Source organism: Lampetra planeri, chromosome 72 (genome assembly GCF_965212315.1).
Source record: "Lampetra planeri chromosome 72, kcLamPlan1.2.h2, whole genome shotgun sequence".
In the NCBI taxonomy this organism is placed as follows: domain Eukaryota; kingdom Metazoa; phylum Chordata; class Hyperoartia; order Petromyzontiformes; family Petromyzontidae; genus Lampetra; species Lampetra planeri.
In genome coordinates, this window is record NC_136177.1 from 401,250 (window position 1) to 420,339 (window position 19,090).

A 19,090-nucleotide genomic window follows, 5' to 3' on the forward strand; every position below is an offset into this window, starting at 1 on the left:
TGGCGCGTGTTAAACCACTACACTAATATTAATGCTTTAATATGTTTTTACAACATTTATTTGTTAAAATTGCGTGTTGACTTAAAGCTTTCGTGTTTTTAGTGTGAAAAAGGTCAACTTAATATCAAATTAAGCCTTCAACGTGCATTTGCTATGTTCGATTCACGATCATTTCGATTAACGACGGTTTTTCGTGGAACCAACGAAATATTGTTAACCGAGAGACCACTCTCACCAATTAATATGCGGAAGGGGAACATCCCCAGCTGGCAGCCAGACTGCACGATCTTCGGGTGCGTTTCACCCCCCACTCGTCCAAAGGCCATGGTGACGCTTTTTCTGACGTTGCAGCCGCAGACGCAATCGAGAGTCCGGAGGAGACAGAGGGATCTCATGGATGTCTCTTCACCGCAGACCAGAACTTCATCGAGGTGGAGTTGTCCGAGGAGGATGTCGGTGAGCATGAGTTTCACTATATTTGGAGTTTCGTGGGTGTCTCTCTCTCTCTCCCCGAGGTCGCGTGGAATTTTCTCCGGCTCCTTCGGTTTTCCCTTCCACGTTTAGAATCAACGTCACGCGTTTAGGGTAATTGGTTACTATAGATTCCCACGTGATAAGCCAATTCTGTTGAGCTGCTATCATTTGTGTGGTGGCCACGTCACTTATCTGACAAAAGAGCCACACAGCTCAGTGGGTCCTCACACCTGGTAACTTAAACAAAACATTGTTTTGTTGCCGTCTATGGACTCATTACATAGAGACCCATAGAGTCATCACACAGAGACCCATAGAGTCATCACACAGAGATCCATAGAGTCATTACATAGAGACCCATAGACTCAGCACACAGAGACCCATAGAGTCATCACACAGAGACCCATAGAGTCATCACACAGAGACCCACAGACTCATTACATAGAGACCCATCGAGTCATCACACAGAGACCCGTAACCCCATCACATAGAGACCCATAGAGTCATCACGCGAGACCCATAACCCCATCACATATAGACCCATAGACTCATCACATAGAGACCCATAGAGTCATCACACAGAGACCCACAGACTCATTACATAGAGACCCATAGACTCATTACACAGAGACCCATAACCCCATCACATAGAGACTCATATACGTTTAGAGTATTTGGCTGCTGCTATAAATGTCCACGTGATGATGACATCAGCCACTTTGTTGAGCTGTCATTTGTGATGGGCAGGTCGCTTCTGAGAAAGATCTACTACATAGCTCAGTGGGGCGCTACACCTGTTAGCATAAAAAGTTTAGTTTTAGTTTGATAACGTGACAGATAAAATGCAACGTCTTCTTGTTTGTATCACCGGTCGTATATCCCAGACGCGCCACTAGCTGAAGCGATGTCCACTGCGGGACTCGTACGCTTGGCATAAACCGCGTCGTTTGAGAGAAAACGGCCATCGTTTTGTTTTTGGCGGAGTGAAAACCCGGGCCAACCCAGAGGGCGCCTCAAAACATTGGAGGAAGTAGCCACCCTCTGCGAGTGGCCGGCTAGTGGGAGACTTGTCGGGGCACATCTCGGAGGTCGCCCGTTTGTTGTCTCGCAGCAAAAGCATTGGCGACGAGAGGTGACATCAACTACGCGTGGGGCTGTCACACAAAGCGTGCGTGCGTGTGGCTGGGTGTGCGTGTTTGTGTGTGTGTCCTGTGTCTGTGTGTGTCCTGTGCGTGAGTTTTTGTTTGTGTTTGTGTTGAGTGGTGGTGAGGTGTGGGAAGCTGTAAGCCCCAAGGTGGTGGGGGATAGCTTCCCCATTAAACGGGAGGCGAGGAATGGTGGTGGTGGTTACTTACGCCCCCACCGAAGATGAACATCAGTGGAGGGATTCAGGCAAGGCCGATGAGTCATGCCTTCTATGTCCTCCTGTCACAGGTGCTAGCTAAAGTGGCACCTCTGGATAGTCATCTTGTTGGGTGACTTCAATGCACGAGTTGGTCATGATGCTGGCACCCGGTCTGGAGTGATTGGAAGGCATGGGCCAGATCAGCTCAATAACAATGGTAGGAGGCTGCTAGACTTTTGTGCAGTCCATGGGCTTGTAATTACCAACACACTGTTCCGGCTTCGGCGCATCCACACAACATCATGGATGCATGCCGGGTCCAAGCAAGAACATCTGTTGGGCTACGTAGTGATGGAACAGCGGATGCAGACCCATTTCCTTGACACCAGAACCTACTGTGGAGCTGATCTGCTCACTGACCATTGGCTTGTCATCAGTAAAATGTGCCTGCCATTCTTCCACTCTGGTGGTGGGTGTACACCCAGGACCCCATTCAAACCCCCAGTGCCTGGTCTCAACTAGCTGATGAAAGTTGCAAGCGAGAATGTCATCATCGCATGCAGCTGGGGTTGGCATCATCTCCCCTCCTCCTGGAAGAAATAGTCACCCCCTGTGAATGGCTGGCCAAAGTGCCATCTGTTGAAGATTTACGGAAGGTGATCTAATTTCTGAGACCAAGAAAAGGGTGTTGTTTGTGTGCAGACCGCCTTATGTGACAATAACAATCTGGACCACTGGACGGGTTCCGCAGGATTGGAAGGATGCCCTGGTGGTCTCCATCTTTAAAAAGGGGGACCGCACAGACTGTAACAACTACAGGGGCATCTCACTCCTCAGTGTGCCGGGAAAGGTCCTGGCAAGGATTATTCAACATCGCCCCTTGCCAGGCACGCTGAGGAGAGGCTTGCGGAGCCCCAATGCAGTTTCAGACCAGGGCGGTCCTGCACAGATGCCATATTTTCTGTCCGTCTCCTACAGATGTAGGGAATTCCAACAAGACCTACATCTCGGTTTTATTGACCTGGTCAAGGCCTATAAGACCATCAATAGGTCTGGGCTCTGTATTCTTTTTCATGATTTCGGAGTTCCAGACTCTCTGTTCACAATTATTACGGACCTTAATAATGAAGGGCGGGCCCGGAGTCGGAACTGTTCCCTGTTCACCTTGGGGTGAGACAGGGATGTCCTCGTACACCTACATTATTTAGCATCTTTTTCGATCACATAGTTTGAGAAGTGTTCCATGACTGTACCGGAGGAATTTTCATCTGGTACAGATACAATGGGAGACTGATTGATGCCCGGGTGTAGTCAAGGGATGGCTTCTATTGGTCAACCATGTTATGTATGCTGATGATCTGGTGATTGCTGCTCACTCTGATGAGGAGTTGGAGGCGCTGCTGCTGAACCTGGAGCATGCTACTAAGTGGTGGGGCCTTATCATCAGCCCCTCCAAAACTAAGCACCTGCTTGGGTATGTTGTGCCATCACTCCACCCCTTCAACTCCCCATTGGTGTTGTGGCAGTTGTGGAAAGCGTGGAGAGGTTTCCATACTTGAGCAGTGTGCTTATGACCAGCTCTGGTTTGACAGCAGAGGTCTCACTCCAAATCAGTCAAGCTGCATTATCTTCTCATCGGCTGTATAACGCTGTGTGGAAGCTACCTGGTCTGTTGCTCCACAAGAAGCTTCGGGTCTTCTCGGCCACAGTCATACCCTCCCTTCTCTATTCTTGGAACATCTTCGCCGGTTCGAAACATCCAGGCTGGCCTGCCTATGATCCATCCTGGGTTTAACCAGGCTGAATTATGTGAGGAGCTCACAAATCCTTGAAAGATCTGGACAAAGTCCCATCAGTGAGCTTCTCCGGCAGGCAAGGATGCGTTGGCTGGGTCATGCCCCCCGCTTGCCCAGCCACCGCATGCCTAAATAGCTTTTGTTCGGCTGGCTAGTGGGGGCTCAACAGGCATGGCATGGGCTAGAGAAGAGATGGAGTAATGTAGTGCAAGAGGATATGGAGCTGAGTGGACTTGCCAATAACTGGAACCAACGGTGTCAAGATTGGCCTCTGTGGAGGAGGCTCGTGAAGGACACTACTGGGCAGTTGGAGGCAGTTGCCCTCCAACAACAACGGAGGGCGGTTGGAGGGACGCTCACAACAACGAGCGGAGCGCTGGGTGGCTAAAGCACAGCAAGTTGGCACAGTAGGGGGCACAGGTGGTGCATCAGCCAGTCATCTCGATCATCTCAGTCAGTCGACCCGTGGCACCTGGGTCTGCCCCGTGACCTCCTGCCAGCGGGCGTTCAACACTTCACATGGCCTCAAAGCGCACATAGCCTGGCACAAGCGTCGTGGTGACGTCACCGCCACTTAGTGGCAAATGGCGGTTGTTGTTGCGTGGAATTTTTGGGAGCAGTGGTGTAGTGGTTAGCGCTACACTGCGCTACAAACCCGGCGACCCGAGTTCGATTCCCACTCACGGCCACCAACACCGGTGACGGCGATTATCTGAACCGGTCCCGGGCCTCCCGTACGTCAAAGAAAAGAGAAGCTGATGAGCTAAAGCCTTAACGGCACTGCCGTTTCCTGAACTCCGAGCCTCGTTTTTCTTCGTGTCCTTTAACCTCGAACTTTTGCCTTTGGTGAAAATGTGTGGCGGACGATGCGACAGGAACGGAACTCCTGTGCGAGGAGTGCGAGGCGGGCGGACGACGCTTGGGGACGGGGGCGGACGACGCCGGACACGTGGCCGCCACGCCGGGAGCCTCCTGCGCGCGGTGCGGCAAGCCGCTGGAAGTCGCGGCGCCTTCGTGCGCGGCGGTCACCGGCGACCGGCGGAGGCACACATGCGACGATTGCGGGAAGGAGTTTGCGCAGCGTTCTCACTTAGAGGAGCACACGAGGACGCACACGGGCGAGAAACCGCACGTGTGCACGGAGTGCGGGAAGGGCTTCGTGACGCGTTACAACTTGGAGACGCATTTCATATCGCACACGGGGAAGTGGCCACACGTGTGCAAGGAGTGCGGCAAGGGCTACGCGCAACGCTACTCCTTGGAGGAGCACCTGAGGACGCACACTGGCGAGAAGCCGCACGTGTGCACGGAGTGCGGCAAGGGATTCACGCGCTCGTCCGACCTCAAGATCCACTTCAGGATTCACACGGGCGAGAAGCCGCACGTTTGCGCCGAGTGCGGCAAGGGCTTCGTGCAAAGCTCCCACCTGGAGGCGCACGTCGGGAAGCACGCGAGCGAGAAGCCGTACGCGTGCGCCGAGTGCGGCAAGGGATTCACGCGCTCGTCCGACCTGAAGATCCACCGCAGGACCCACACGGGCGAGTGGCCACATGCGTGCGACGAATGCGGCAAGGGCTTCGCGAGGTCGTCCGACCTGAAGATCCACCGCAGGACGCACACGGGCGAGAAGCCGCACGTGTGCGCCGAGTGCGGCCGCGGCTTCGCGCTCTCCTCCCACCTGGAGAGACACACTAGGACCCACACAGGCGAGAGGCCGCACGTTTGCAAGGAGTGCGGCAAGGCGTTCGCGCAACGCTCCTCCCTGGAGGCGCACACGAGGACGCACACGGGCGAAAGGCCGTACGCGTGCGAGCAGTGCGGCAAGGCCTTCGCCCTCCGCGCCACCCTGAACGCGCACGCGAGGACCCACACGGGCGAAAGGCCGCACGTTTGCAAGGAGTGCGGAAAGGCGTTTTCGCAGAGCTCCTCCCTGGAGGCGCACACCAGGACGCACACGGGCGAAAGGCCGTACGCTTGTGAGCAGTGCGGCAGGGCCTTCGCCCTCCGCGCCACCCTGAACGCGCACGCGAGGACCCACACGGGCGAGTGGCCGCACATTTGCAAGGAGTGCGGCCGGGGCTTCGCGCAGCGCTCGGATCTGGAGAAACACCGGAGGACGCACAGCGGCGAGAAGCCGTACGTGTGCAAGGAGTGCGGCAGGGGCTTCGGGCAGAGCTCCACGCTGACGGCGCACGTGAGGACGCACACGGGAGAGAAGCCGCACGTTTGCAAGGAGTGCGGCGAGGGGTTTGCGCAGAGCGGTCATCTGAAGAGGCACTCGAAGACGCACGCGCTAGAGTGAAAACCTCGCATGTCCCGAATGGGTTTTTTATTTTGCCTCCCATTTGAAAACCAGTGGGTAATGGTTTTGTCGCTTACCGTATGTCCAAAATTTTTTTTTAACACTTATATGGAAAAAAGAACAGATAATGCACCATAACATGCTAACAAATACTCTTTGGTTCTTCGGTAAAGTCACGTGGGTAGAAAAAATAAAAGATCACGATGTTTCGATCGCAACACAAGCAATCATCATCAGGTAGAAAGATACAGCAGTAGAACTGCTGAACAAGAAAGGGCTGTTGAAACAAGAGGTTATATCCAGCTTTGAGGTGGGTGTCACCCAAGGATAAGTAGGCGGGGTCAGAGATGGAAAGGAGTCTTGTCGCCGTACACCCACGCTATTTTACCGAAAGAACCAAACAGTTTTAAAAAGTCAAAGAGTCTCACACTTGTTCGCCATCGTTGTCAACGCACGCCTGGAATCTTCTCCAGGTGGTCTCCAGAGCCCAGAGGGGCACATTTTTTGTGTTATTACAAATTCTCAGAAGTGTCAACGTTTTTTGAAAGCACCCTGTATATACTTATTTTGTTTCACCGTAAACTCTTAAACTGTACAGTTTAACACCTTAGCAGTAGTAGTAGGTGTTCGCGACCAATATTATCCATATTATAGGGGTTTTTTTTGGGTTAGATCGCGTAAATTTTAATGCTGTCGTTAAACTCGCCGTCACCACCCGACACTGCCAATTAGTTTGTCACGTAAACAAAACGTGGCAATTCGAGTACAGCACCAACTGGTTGTGTGTCGTAGAGTAAACCCACTACGACGTTTAGAATTCGAGTACCATGACATCCAGCCTCGTCAGGGGACAGGCAGAGAAATCCTGCTCCTGTTTCGGGTTTTAAGTAAACGATACATTTTCAGAATTTAACGAATCACCTCCACGAGCAGATAGATACTCTGGAGAGCAGACCAACCGTCAATCACACCTAATGCACTCGCCGATGGATCGGTGAACCCAGTGCCCACGTGACCGCAACGCTTGCCAAGGTAAACCGATTGTGTTTGTAAAGGATAAAAAAAAACAATGGATGACCACTTCAGCATCTTCACCTCTAATAATAGGGGTTTCCCCCTTTTTCTGGCAACAAAACTGAAAACGTTTTACAAGGATTCATGTCTGCATTAACCACAATACTTGCAGTCAAAATTCAAACAAAAAACATACTATGATAATATATGCATTGTCCTTGAAACTGATTGGTCCACACCAAGGGACGGCTTTCTTTTAAAAGGTACGCCTTTTGGCGTCCTCTGATCGAGCACCAATTGGGTCGAGGCTCAAAAGAAAGCCGTCCCTTGGTGTGGACCAATCAGTTTCAAGGACAATTTATATATTATCATAGGATGTTTTTTTTTGTTTTTTTGCATTTTGACTACAAGTATTGTGGTTAATGCAGACATGAATCCTCATAAAAAGGTTTCAGTTTTGTTCTTTCGGATGTATATACTTTTGTTCCGTCTGGATGATCCCTTCGTTTTCATTCTTAGTCAGGCCTCGTTCACTCATTCCGCCCCCTCGTTCAGTGACTCATCCCATCCATTCGCCCAATGCCCTCGCTCACTCTTCCCTCCATTGACACGCTCGCACGTTCTTTTCCATTTGTGCAACTCGCCGTTTTCTGGTTGAACGGCAGCGGACAAACTCGCGATTTTTGCAACGCGCGCGGACGCGCCTCGGGATTGTGGGTGGTTGAATTTCGAACGTAGCGACCGATGGGGTACAGTCGTGAACCCAGGCGACAGAGGGATAGATGGTGTGGGGGTGAGTGAGAGTGAGCTTGACAAATACAGAAAGCTCCAGATTTTCCGCGCGTTAATGACGGGGAGGACGGTCGCGGATAATTCAACATCGTGGATAATCCAACAAATATCGCATTTTCCGCGAATCTCCATGCCAAAAACCACTCGTATAGGTATACATTTCGTTTAAGTTAAGAAAATGTAGTTAATGAAAAAAACAGTGGTCAATCAAACTTAGCCCCACTGAGTGGATGGCAGCAGAGCCACAGCCAATCAGCATCATTCAAACTCCGCCCACCGTTGTCAAGTTATGGCAACTACTGTACTGTAGTGGCGATCGCGTTGAATTCAGATTAACTGGTTTAAGCACCGTGTGACTTATAATGAACATTCCCAACAATGTACAACTGTTTTTAGACTATTAATTTGGGCTGAAGGGAAAATCACCGAGTTATTGATTTATGTCAAAATCTCGGGTGCGCGGGTTAATCCGCAAATCGGATAAACTGCACAAGTGGATAATCGAGAATCCGCCATATTGCCAGTTCTGAACAACGACAACAGGAGGACTGGAGCAGGGGGCTGGTGGAGGGGGTTAGGGGGGATAAAAGGGGGTCTCTGCGGGTAGGGAGAGGCACGGGCGTGAGACAAGGAGCGAACACGACAGGGGATGGAGAGAGAGGGGGGAGAGGGCATCCAATGGTCCCTCGTGTGTGTGTAGTGTGGAGGAGGCTCGTGAAGGATGCCCTTTCCCCCCTCTCTCTCTCTACAACAACGAGCAGAGCACCTGGCGGCTAAAATGCAGCAAGTTAGCACCGTAGGGGGTACAGCTGGTGGTGCATCTACCAGTAGTGATCTCAGTCAGCCAACCAATGGCACCTGCTGGGTCTGTCCCGTGACCTCTTGCAAATAACCTGGCACAGTTGGGGGTACAGCTGATTTATTTTGCCTATAACTTGTGAAAAAGTGAAATAAAACACGAACTCTAAATGATAACACTTTCTTTAATTCGATATGACGCATGAACACCCCAGAACCTGCAAATGTTGTTTTGTTGAGGTGAAAATGACGTTCTGACATCATTAAATTTGACTAATATCAGCCGTCTTGGTCTGCAAGTTCAATGAAAGCACCGCGAGCTTTGGTGGCCTCTGGGCTGCAATTCTTGCACCGGCTGAATCTTCCGCGGAAAAAAAAAAGAGTCCCTTTACCCACGATCAGCGTAGTGTATACTAATGTTTAGTGTAGTGTATAGTAGTGTATATTGTAGTATGTAGCGTATGGTATAGTGTGTGTATGTTGAAGTTTTTTCACACCCTACGTAGCCAACAACACTAAACACAACAAGCAGCAGCTCGAGGGACGTGAGTTTTCAATCAAGATTTAATCAACAACCCCGATAATCCCGATAATGGATAGTCGATGGTTAACTTTGAGAGGCCAGAGGGTGAACCGTTACATTGTGAATCTGTGTGGTTAAGTGGCCCCGTGGTGCCTAGGAGATGTTGACTACCTCGCCTGGTATGTAGGAGGTCGTCGGTTCGATCTCGGACCCTGACGATGCCTGCTGCTGTATATTTGCATGTTTCTATCTCTCATCATCATCACGGTGGCTAGGAAATGTTAACTACCCCGCCTGGGATCCAGGTGGTCATGGTTTCAATCACGACCCTGATACCTGCTCCTGTTTATTTGGGCTTTGCGTCTCTCACTGTCATCATCACAGTGGCTAGGAGATGTTAACTACCTCGCCTGGTGTGCAGGAGGTTGTGGGTTCGATCCCGACCCTGACGACACCTGCTGCTGTATATTTGGAGTTTGCGTGTCTCTCACCGTGGATTTTTGTCCAGATCCTCCGATCGTTCTCTCCACATTTAGAATCAACGTCACCATGCATTTAGAATATTTGGCTGCTGCTATAAATGTCCACATAATAAGCCACTTGTTTGAGCTGCTATCATTTGTGATGGCCATGTCGCTTCTGAACAAGAGCTACTACACAACAACTAAGTGGGTGTTTAGCTGGTCAAATAAAAGTGTAGTTTTCGTCTATAGACTGATCACACAGAGACCCATAGCCTCATCAAACAGACCCATATACTCATTACATAGAGACCCATAGCCTCATCACATAGAGACCCACAGACCCATTACACAGAGACCCATAGACTCATTACATAGAGACCCATAAAAAAATTCGGTATTCAGGTGCTGCTATAAAAGAGCTACAAGGCTCAGTGGGCCTTACCTGGTAAAATATAATATAGTTTAATATTAGTATGGGTCTCTATGAATTTCTGTGAGTCTCAATGAGCATGGGTCTCTGTGAGTCTCTTGAGTGTGAATCTCTCTGGGTCGTTGTGGGTCTCTGAGTCTGTAGAAACACACATTTAGCTAATTTGGCTGCTGCTATGAATTTCCTCGCGACGATGACGATATGAGCCACTTGGTTGAGTATTCTTTGGGACTTTCGGTAAAGTCACGTAGATAGGTTAAAAGAAAATAACAAAAAAAGCCGACGTTTCGATCGCAACACAAGCGGTCGTCATCAGGAAGAGGTCGAGCTGCTGTCATTTGCGATGGCCATGTTACCGCTACGTAGCAGCTCAATGGGTGCTTATAGCTGATCAAATAAAAAAAGAGTTTCTCTTTAGTTGACATGGTGGGGGCCGATAGCGTTGCAGGAGCATGGCGACATTTGCCGTCGCTACTGACACACCCCCCCCGCCCGCCTCTCGAGGCCTTCGTCACTGCGGCGTGTACGTCCTGGAGTGCCTCCTGAAGTGCCTCTTGAGGTGGCCGTTCTGCGCGAAGCCCCTGCCGCACCGGCCGCAGACGTACGGCTTCTCGCCCGTGTGCGTCCGCGAGTGCGTCCGCAGGTTGTAGCGCGTCGCGAACGCTTTGCCGCACTCGCCGCACGCGTGCGGCCTCTCGCCCGTGTGCGTCCTCGAGTGCTTCTCCAGGTCGGAGGGCCGCGCGAACACTTTGCCGCACCTGCCGCAAGCGTGCGGCCTCTTCCTGCCGCCACCGGGGGGCGCCGCCCCCGCGCTCCCTCCGAGTCCGCTCCCCGTCCGATTGGCGGCGGTGGGCGGCGGCCTCCCGTGCCGCCCACTGGGGGCTCGTCCGGCATCGTGCGCCCCCGTCGCGCTCCCGCACCACCCCTCCCATAGGGGCTCTCTTCCTGTCGTTGCGTCCGACGCAATGTTCGGAGCAAAAAGAAAAAGGGGGGGGGGGGGGTGGGGCGGGGCTTCAATTTGGACCGCGGTCGACACCGGGGGTAAGCTCAGCACCTCCTATTAGCGTGGCTGGCTAGCAGAGTGGTGTAGTGTATAGTGAAGTATGTAGTGTAGTGAATAGTAGTGTGAAATAGTGTAAAGTAGTATATAGTATATTAGTTTATAGTGTATCGTAGTATACAGTGTAGTGTATATATATATTAGTATATAGTGTTGTGTATAGTAGTGTATAGTGGAGTACATCATGTATAGTGTAGCACATATGTATGTTGAACTTGAGGTAGTTAACATCTCCTCAGCATTGTGAATAGCTCCTCAGCAACTCTTCGTCAAATGGCAACGTTGGCCCGGACGGTGGCCACTTCCTCCAGCACGCTGCCACGTCCGGGACGTATACGACCGGCGATGGAAAAAGAACCCACGGGGAAGACCAAGTAAGACGCTCACCCTCGTTGCGCTCCTCCTCGTCGTCCTCCGACACCTCCACCTCGATGAAGTTCCGGTCTGCGGTGAAGTGACCTCCTCCGGATTCGTCCGCCTCAGCCGGCCTCCAGGGGGCCTCTCGTGGCTCCAAACGCGGCGCTGCGGTGCGGGAGACACAACGACGGGAAGTGAGGTCGACAGGCGAGCCGGAGGACTTTCACGTGAGTGCGGAGATCCGCCCATGGTTTGGTTGCGAGACCCTGGCTCGGTACGAAAGAATATGTCGGTGTTGTAGCCTCTCTGGCAGTAAAAAGATGTTCAAACGCCAAACAGAAACCTTTGGCAAGGAATCGGGTCACTGCATTGACCACACACGCAGTGCTTGTGGTGAACATGCAAACTAACATGGCTCTGACAGTGCTTGAACGTTATGGCGGTACCCCGGGGTACCATAGTACGCCGGCTCTCACATAATGTCCGTGATGGGACCTTTTTGCCAGTATCAAGGTATGAAAAAGTAAGAATAGGTGTTTAACACGCAGGCTTTTGCAACCAGTATCATCCACGATACAGGCTTTTTGGGTTAGATCACGTAAACAGATAAATGTGTCGTTAAACCCGCCACCACCGGCACAGATAATTGGTAAGGTTTGTCACGTAAACAGAACATGCCAATTCGTTACTAGTACAGCACTAGTGTATAGTATATAGCAGTGTAGTGTATAGTGTAGTGTGTAGTGTAGTGTATAGTGTAGTGTATAGTGTAGTATATAGTGTTGTATATAGTGTAGTGTATAGTGTAGTGTGTAGTGTATAGTAGTGGTGTATAGTGTAGTATACTAGTAGTGGTGTGTTGAACCCTTTCTGGCAGTAATGAAACAGGGGCTGTGTGAAGATCTTCAAGGGTTTCCATTTTGTCGTTTGAACACCCGAACACGACTCCTGTTGTATTACTCGCAGAATGGGTAACAACACCCCCCGTTCTTATTTTGTCACACTTGGAATACTGGCAAACAAGGGGGGGGGTCTCATTTAGACCCTCGCTCAGTCTGTCAGTAGGAATGAGGGGGATCTCTCTCTCTCTCTCGCTCTCTCTTTACCGTCATCGCCCACTTCGGTTTTCACCACGATCCTCAGGAACTCGGGGCTCCATCTCCCTTCGTACTCCCGCTTCACCACTGCCCCCGCCGCCTCCTCCTCCTCCGTTACCATCACTGCATGCGAACGCTCACACAGCCGGGCATCTCTTAAAGGGCTATACGGGGGGAGGGGGGTTCTAAGCGGAAAGGGATCTTAGAAGAGGTTTTCCCCTTTTTTCTGGCAACAAAACAGTTGTGTTAAGATGTTAAAACACCAAGCCGAAACCTTTCACGAGGAATCATGTCCGCATTAACCACAGATACTTGTGGTCAGAATGCAAACAAAAAACGTACTAGATTTGAAGCTTTCGTGGCTGCAGGAATTACTCTTTGGTTCTTTCGGTAAAGTCACGTAGAAAATCAAATCCAATCAAATAATAGAATACGACATTTCGGTTGCAACACAAGCAACCATCGTCAGGTAAGAATGAATGACAAAACACAGACGCGGGAACAGCATAGGCAGACACATGCAGAGAGAGACACGCACAAAGACAGAGCGAGACACACACCAAGACAAACAGAAGGACAACGAATCCGTGCCGAGGCCTTAAATAGAGAGAGGGGGGGTGGGCCGGGGCAGAGAGAGGACTGGGGATGCGGGACCAGCTGACAGACGAGGGGACAAGGAGGGAGCAGCGTGGAATTCTGGACCACAGTGGCCGGAGGAGAGACAATGGTTTAGAGCAAGAAAATCCAAAGTTTGAGAAGGCAAATTTAGTAAAATTAAGAAGTGTAATGCAATGCAACACAGAGGGTTGGTTAACACACAGTTAACGCAGAGCCTGGTTGATTAACGTTCTCCCAACGATTGCTAAATTAGAAGTAAAGTATGAGTTGTGAGTAAACCCTCCCCGTAGAGGTGGTTCAAACTAGATTCGAGGCTTTCGTGACTGCAGGAATTACTCTTCGGTTTTTTCTGGTAAAGTCACGTCGAAAATAAAATCAAATAATAACTCACAACTCACACTTCTAATTTAGGAGCTCAGTGCGCCTGGCAACGTGAAAATCAGGTGAGCTCACCTTCATCAAAGTCCTCTGTCCACACCTCCATGTCGATAAACTTGCGGCCTGGAGCGGCGAGAAACGCGAAGGCATCCGCGGGCTCCTCCGACCCCTCATCGCCGGCTCCCGGTCCCCGCCCTCCTGGAAGCCGCGGTTCCAAGAAAAAGTCACCGCACGTCTCTATAACCGGGCGGGAGTTGAACTTACGAGCGACGTTGAGACAGTCAGTCAGTCGGTCAGTCGGCTCCAGCGAGAGATATCCCCCCACCCCCGAAAGAGACAGGCGCCATGTTGGCTAGGAGATGTTAAATGCCTCACCTGGTATACAGGAGGTCGTGGGTTTAATCTCGATCCTGACACCTGCTGTACATTTGGAGCTTGCGTCTTTCTATCGTCAACATCATGGTGGCTAGATGTTAACTGCCTCACCTGGTATACAGGAGGTTGTGGGTTCGATCTCGATCCTGACACCTGCTGTACATTTGGAGTCTGCGTCTCTCTCACTCTCGTCAACATCACGGTGGCTAAGAGATGTTAAGTGCCTCACCTGGTATACAGGATGTCGTGGGTTCGATCTCGATCCTGACGCCTACTGTACATTTGGAGTTTGCGTCTCTCTCTCGTCAACATCAGGATCGAGATTGAACCCACCCCCTCCTGCGTACCAGGTGAAGTCGTTAACATCTCCGAGCCACCGTGATGATGATGAGAGAGACGCAAACTCCAAATATAGAGATGTCAGGGTTGGTATCGAACCCACGACCTGCTGTATACCAGGCGAGGTAGTTATCATATCCGAGCCATCGTGATGATGATGATGATGAGAGAAAGATGCAAACTCCAAATATACAGCAGATGTCAGGGTCGGGATAGAACCCACGCCATTCTGTATCCAGGCGAGGTAGTCAACATCTCCCAGCCACCGTGGTAATGATGAGAAAGAGACACAAACTCCAAATATACAGCAGTAGGCATCGTCAAGATCTGGATAGAACCCACGCCATCCTGTATACCAGGCGAGGTAGTGAACATCTCCCAGCCACCGTAGTCTCCCACGTGCGTGGCGGTGGCCGTCCATGCAATTGCTCTCCAGGCTCATTCCCCGTCGAGAGTCAGTGGCCTGGCTTGGGTGAGGGGGGCCCCATTCCCGGTGGTCTGATCGTAGTGCCAAAGCGACCTCACCGAAGGCGATAATTGGTTTTTTACCCTTCTATCTGGCAACAAAACTGACACCTTTTTTTACAAGGAGTCATGTTTACATAGACCACAATACCTGCAGTCATAATGCAAACAAAAAACATAACTCTGATAATGGTGTAAATGCTTCACCGAAGGCGTCGGCGTCCTCGTGTTTCACCATCGAGGCCGGTCCCGTCCAGAGGCTCGGATTCTCTTCGTTCTCTCGTTTGACGACGAACGGCGACTGGGCGTGCAAGGCCATCTGAGAGGGGGTGAAACCGATCGAGATTCAAGGCCTCTCCCCCCTTCCACTTAGAGGTCGATATACAGGGTGCTTAAAAAAATGTTAATGCTTACAATGGGACTATCGTTTTTAATGGGAAGAAAACGGATAACACTGTAACATGATAACAAACGTAACGTTAATAGCTTCAAAAAGTCTCCCACTTGTTCACCACCATTGTCAACGCATGCCTCGAATCTTCTCCAGGTGGTTCTTCACAGCCCAGAGGAGGCATATTTATTGTGGTATTGTTGCAAATTCAAGAGGTATTAACATTTTTTGAAGCACCCTGTATAACAAAGATAAAGATAGCCCAGCCCCATATATAGCTTTTAACAGACTTTTGGGGCAAGTGCTGTAAGCGAGCAGGACCTATGAAGGCCGGCACGGCGCATGAGGGGGTGGGTGGCTAGCACCACGCCCGGCCGCCTTTGTCTCCCCACTACACACCGCACCAGGTACGCGTTTGAGGCCGAGTCGACCTAGGGGAGACCTACATCCTCTTGTACCACATTACTCTATCTCTTCTTTAGCCCGTGCCGTACCCATTTAGCCCCCTCTATCCGGCCAAACAAAAGCTGTTCAGGCATGCGGTAGCTGGGCATGCGGGCTACATGACCCAGCCAATGCAGCCTTGCCTGTCGGAGGAGCGACAGACCAGGTAGCTTCCACACAGCGTGATACAGCCGATGAAAAGATAATGCCGCTCGACTGATTCAGATTGAGACCTCTGCTGTCAAACTGGAGCCGGTCATGAGCACACTGCCCAGGTATGGGAAACGCTCCACTCTCTCCACAACTGCACCATCACCAATTGAGAGTTGTGGGGGTGGAGTGTCCAACGGTACAAAATACCCAGGCAGGTGCTTAGTTTTGGTGGGGCTGATGGTAAAGCTCCAGGTTCAACAGCAGCGCCTCCAACTCCTCCTCTGAGTGAGCAGCAATTACAAGATCATCGGCATACATAACGTGGTTGACCAATAGGGAGCCATCCCTTGATAGCATACGGGCATCGATCAGCCTCCCATTGTATCTGTTCCAGATGGAGATTCCTCTGGTACAGTCATCGAAGGGGTCACGAACTACGTGATCGAAATAGAAGTTAAATAATGTGGGAGCCAGAGGACATCCTTGTCGCACCCCAAGGTGTACAGGGAATGGCTCTGAATCCCAGCCACGTAGTTTCACTCGGGCCCGCTCACCATCATGAAGGTCCTTAATGATCGTGAGCAGTGGGTTAGGGACTCCGAAAGCACGAAGAACAACCCAGAGCCCAGGCCTACTGATGGTATCATAGGCCTTGACCAGGTCAATAAAGCAGAGATGTAGGTCTTGTTGGAATTCCCTACACCTCTGCTGTAGCAGACGGACAGAAAATATGGCATCTGTGCAAGACCGCCCTTTCCTGAAACCGCATTTGGGCTCCGCAAGCCTCTCCTCAGCGTGCCTAGCAAGGCGATGTTGAATAATCCTTGCCAGGACCTTTTAGGTACACAGAGACACACACAGATACACACAGAGACACACACAGATACACACAGACACAAACACAGACAGATACACACAGACACACACACAGATACACACAGACGGATACACACAGACATACACACAGATACACACACAGATACACACACACACAGATACACACACAGATACACACAGACACACACACAGACAGATACACACAGACACACACACAGCCACACAGGAACAAAGATCCCCCTATGTAGCCTGAACAGAATGTGCGGGCAAGTGCTGTTAGCGAGCACCTATGAAGGCCGGCACGGCACACGAGGGGGTGGGTGGCTAGCACCACGCCCGACCGCCTTTGTTTCCCCAGTGGCGATGTTGACTACACACCGCACCAGGTACTCATTTGAGGCTGAGTCGACCTAGGGGAGGCCCAGGAACGGTTCAGATAATCGTCACTGCTGTTGGCCTTGAGCGGGAATCAAACTCGGGTCGCCAGGTTCATAGCGCAGCGTAGCGCTAACCACTACACTACCGCTCCCCACCAGAGACACACAGACAGACATACACACACACACAGACATACACACACAGACAGACATACACAGACACACATACACACCGACACACAGACATACATATACACAGACATACACTCACTGCCACACAGACGGACACACTCGCACAGACACACAGACAGACACTCACACACACAGAGACAGACACTCACACACACAGAGACAGACACACAGACAGACACACAGACACTCACACACACAAAGACAGACACTGACACACACAGAGCCAGACACACAGACATACACACAGACAGACATACATACACACAGACACACACACAGACACACAGACAAAGACATACACACACCTCACACACAGACACTCACACACATAGACTCACACAGACACTCACACAGACACACACAGACACTCACACACACAGACACCTCACCCTGTGCGACGAAGGCGAACAGGGCGACAAGATGCAACGCACACGAGGGGCGGACAACGGCAAGACGCGGCCGGAGCGGCGGCGAGATGCAGGACAAGACGCAGCCAGCGACGTCTCGAACTCACCGCAGGGGCAAGTGCTGTGGGTGGCGAGTAGCAGCAGAGACAAAGCTCCCCTAGGTAGCCTCTGGCAGGATGTAGGGGCAAGTGCAGTGGGTGGCGAGTAGCAGCAGAGACAAAGCTCCCCTAGGTAGCCTCTAGCAGGATGTAGTAGTAGTATACGATAGTAGTGTAGTAGAATACTTGACTTAAAGCTTCTGTGTTGTAATCGAAACGTTCTAGTTTTTTATTTTCTTTGAATCTCTCTACGTGACTTTACCGAAAGTCCCCAAGAATAGTAGTATACTATTGTCGTGTGATGGGACGTTGTAGGATGAACGTTGAGACTTATAAGGGGCACGGGGTGACCAGCAAGTTCTGAATCGATCTGTACCAAGGTAGGGCACTGATCAGGGGTTGGCAGGGCACGGGATGTCGATTTAAAAAAATAGCCGACGGCTCAGTTTCGAGATGCCCATCTTGACTTGCATCACACTGGGATTTTTGCACACAGCGTTGTAATACGGTGGTGTTTAACAGGTAGGAACAACAGGTTCCACACTGCCCGCCAGGGATTATTTTTCTGACGTGCATAAATATATATATAATATAAACAGCTCTCTGATTGGTGGAGACCGACTATCCGGGTACGGAGAGGGGAGGGGCCTAAGGGAGGAGGGTCATGGGAGGGGCCTAAGGATATGGGGGGGTGGTCAGGGGAGGGGCCTAAGGGAAGGGTGGTCATGGGAGGGGCCTAAGGATATGGGGGGGGGGTCAGGGGAGGGGCCTACGGATATGGGGGGGGGGGTCAGGGGAGGGGCCTGAGGGAGGGGGGGTCAGGGGAGGGGCCTAAGGGAGGGGGGGGGGGTAAGGGGAGGTGCCTAAGCAAGGGGGAGGGGCCGATAGTTAAGGGGCCTGGCTACCTGGCTGGCTGCCTGGCTACCTCAAGTCAAGTTATCTTCTACACAGGTAGCAACAACAGGTTCCACACTGCCCACCAGGGATTATTTGTCGTGCACGAATGCGCTGTCCAACCAAGTTCCTACCTGCCCACTCCCAAGGAACGTGTTAAGGAATACGTAGCGGTAACGTATTACATCGCCAATACATGTCGGTGCTGAATCTGGGCTAAGGTGTCGGGGGGGGGGGGTCCCTGGGGATTTGTGGGGTTACCCACAAAGCCGTGAAAAAAAATCTGAATATTACGGATTGCATCTTGAAAGTGAGAACCCCCCCCCCAACATACAATTTAGCTAGGGGCTCGTAAAATGAATCCAAACACCACGCTCAGTTTGACACAGCCATTCTTTTAATAGACACCTGCCAATTTGACAACTTCGACCGACGGTTGCAAATGTCGCCCTCGAGGCCGACTCGACGGCAGTGTTAGGTACGGGACGCCCTCGACTTACGAACGTTCGTAAGTCGGGCGTCCGTAAGTCGGGGCGTTCGTAAGCCCGGGTGTTCGTAAGTTGGGGCGTTCGTAAGTTGGGGCGTTCATAAGCCCGGATGTTCGTAAGTTGGGGCGTTCGTAAGTCGGGGCATTCGTAAGTCGAGCATTGCATGTACTGCACCACACACG

General features: G+C 51.3%; 2 protein-coding genes across 5 annotated transcripts in view; one reads left to right on the plus strand and one right to left on the minus strand.

Moving 5' to 3' along the window:
- LOC144737651 (uncharacterized) overlaps positions 1-6,527 on the plus strand; it is a 21,973-nt gene extending 15,446 nt beyond the window's left edge. For 2 of the 3 annotated variants that reach the window (XM_078620429.1, XM_078620430.1), the window contains 2 exons: positions 352-456; positions 4,491-6,527. In XM_078620429.1, the coding sequence (XP_078476555.1) occupies positions 352-456; positions 4,491-5,917 (1,532 nt within the window). In that variant the 3' untranslated portion in view covers positions 5,918-6,527. The remainder of the gene's footprint in view (positions 1-351; positions 457-4,490) is intronic. The other variant, XM_078620435.1, reaches the window with a different exon arrangement.
- Positions 6,528-8,686: 2,159 nt separating this feature from the next.
- Positions 8,687-18,085, minus strand: LOC144737666 (uncharacterized). Of its 2 annotated transcripts, none has more exons than XM_078620478.1 (6): positions 17,411-18,085; positions 14,835-14,946; positions 13,524-13,646; positions 12,462-12,575; positions 11,386-11,520; positions 8,687-10,883 (listed from the first exon to the last, which is right to left on the minus strand). In XM_078620478.1, the coding sequence occupies exons 2-6, from the start codon at positions 14,944-14,946 to the stop codon at positions 10,450-10,452; spliced, it is 918 nt and encodes a 305-aa protein (XP_078476604.1). In that variant the 5' UTR covers positions 17,411-18,085; the 3' UTR covers positions 8,687-10,449. The 2 variants fall into 2 exon arrangements, with proteins under 2 accessions (XP_078476604.1, XP_078476603.1); XM_078620477.1 differs by having other exon boundaries at positions 16,170-18,085.
- Positions 18,086-19,090: the final 1,005 nt, after the last annotated feature.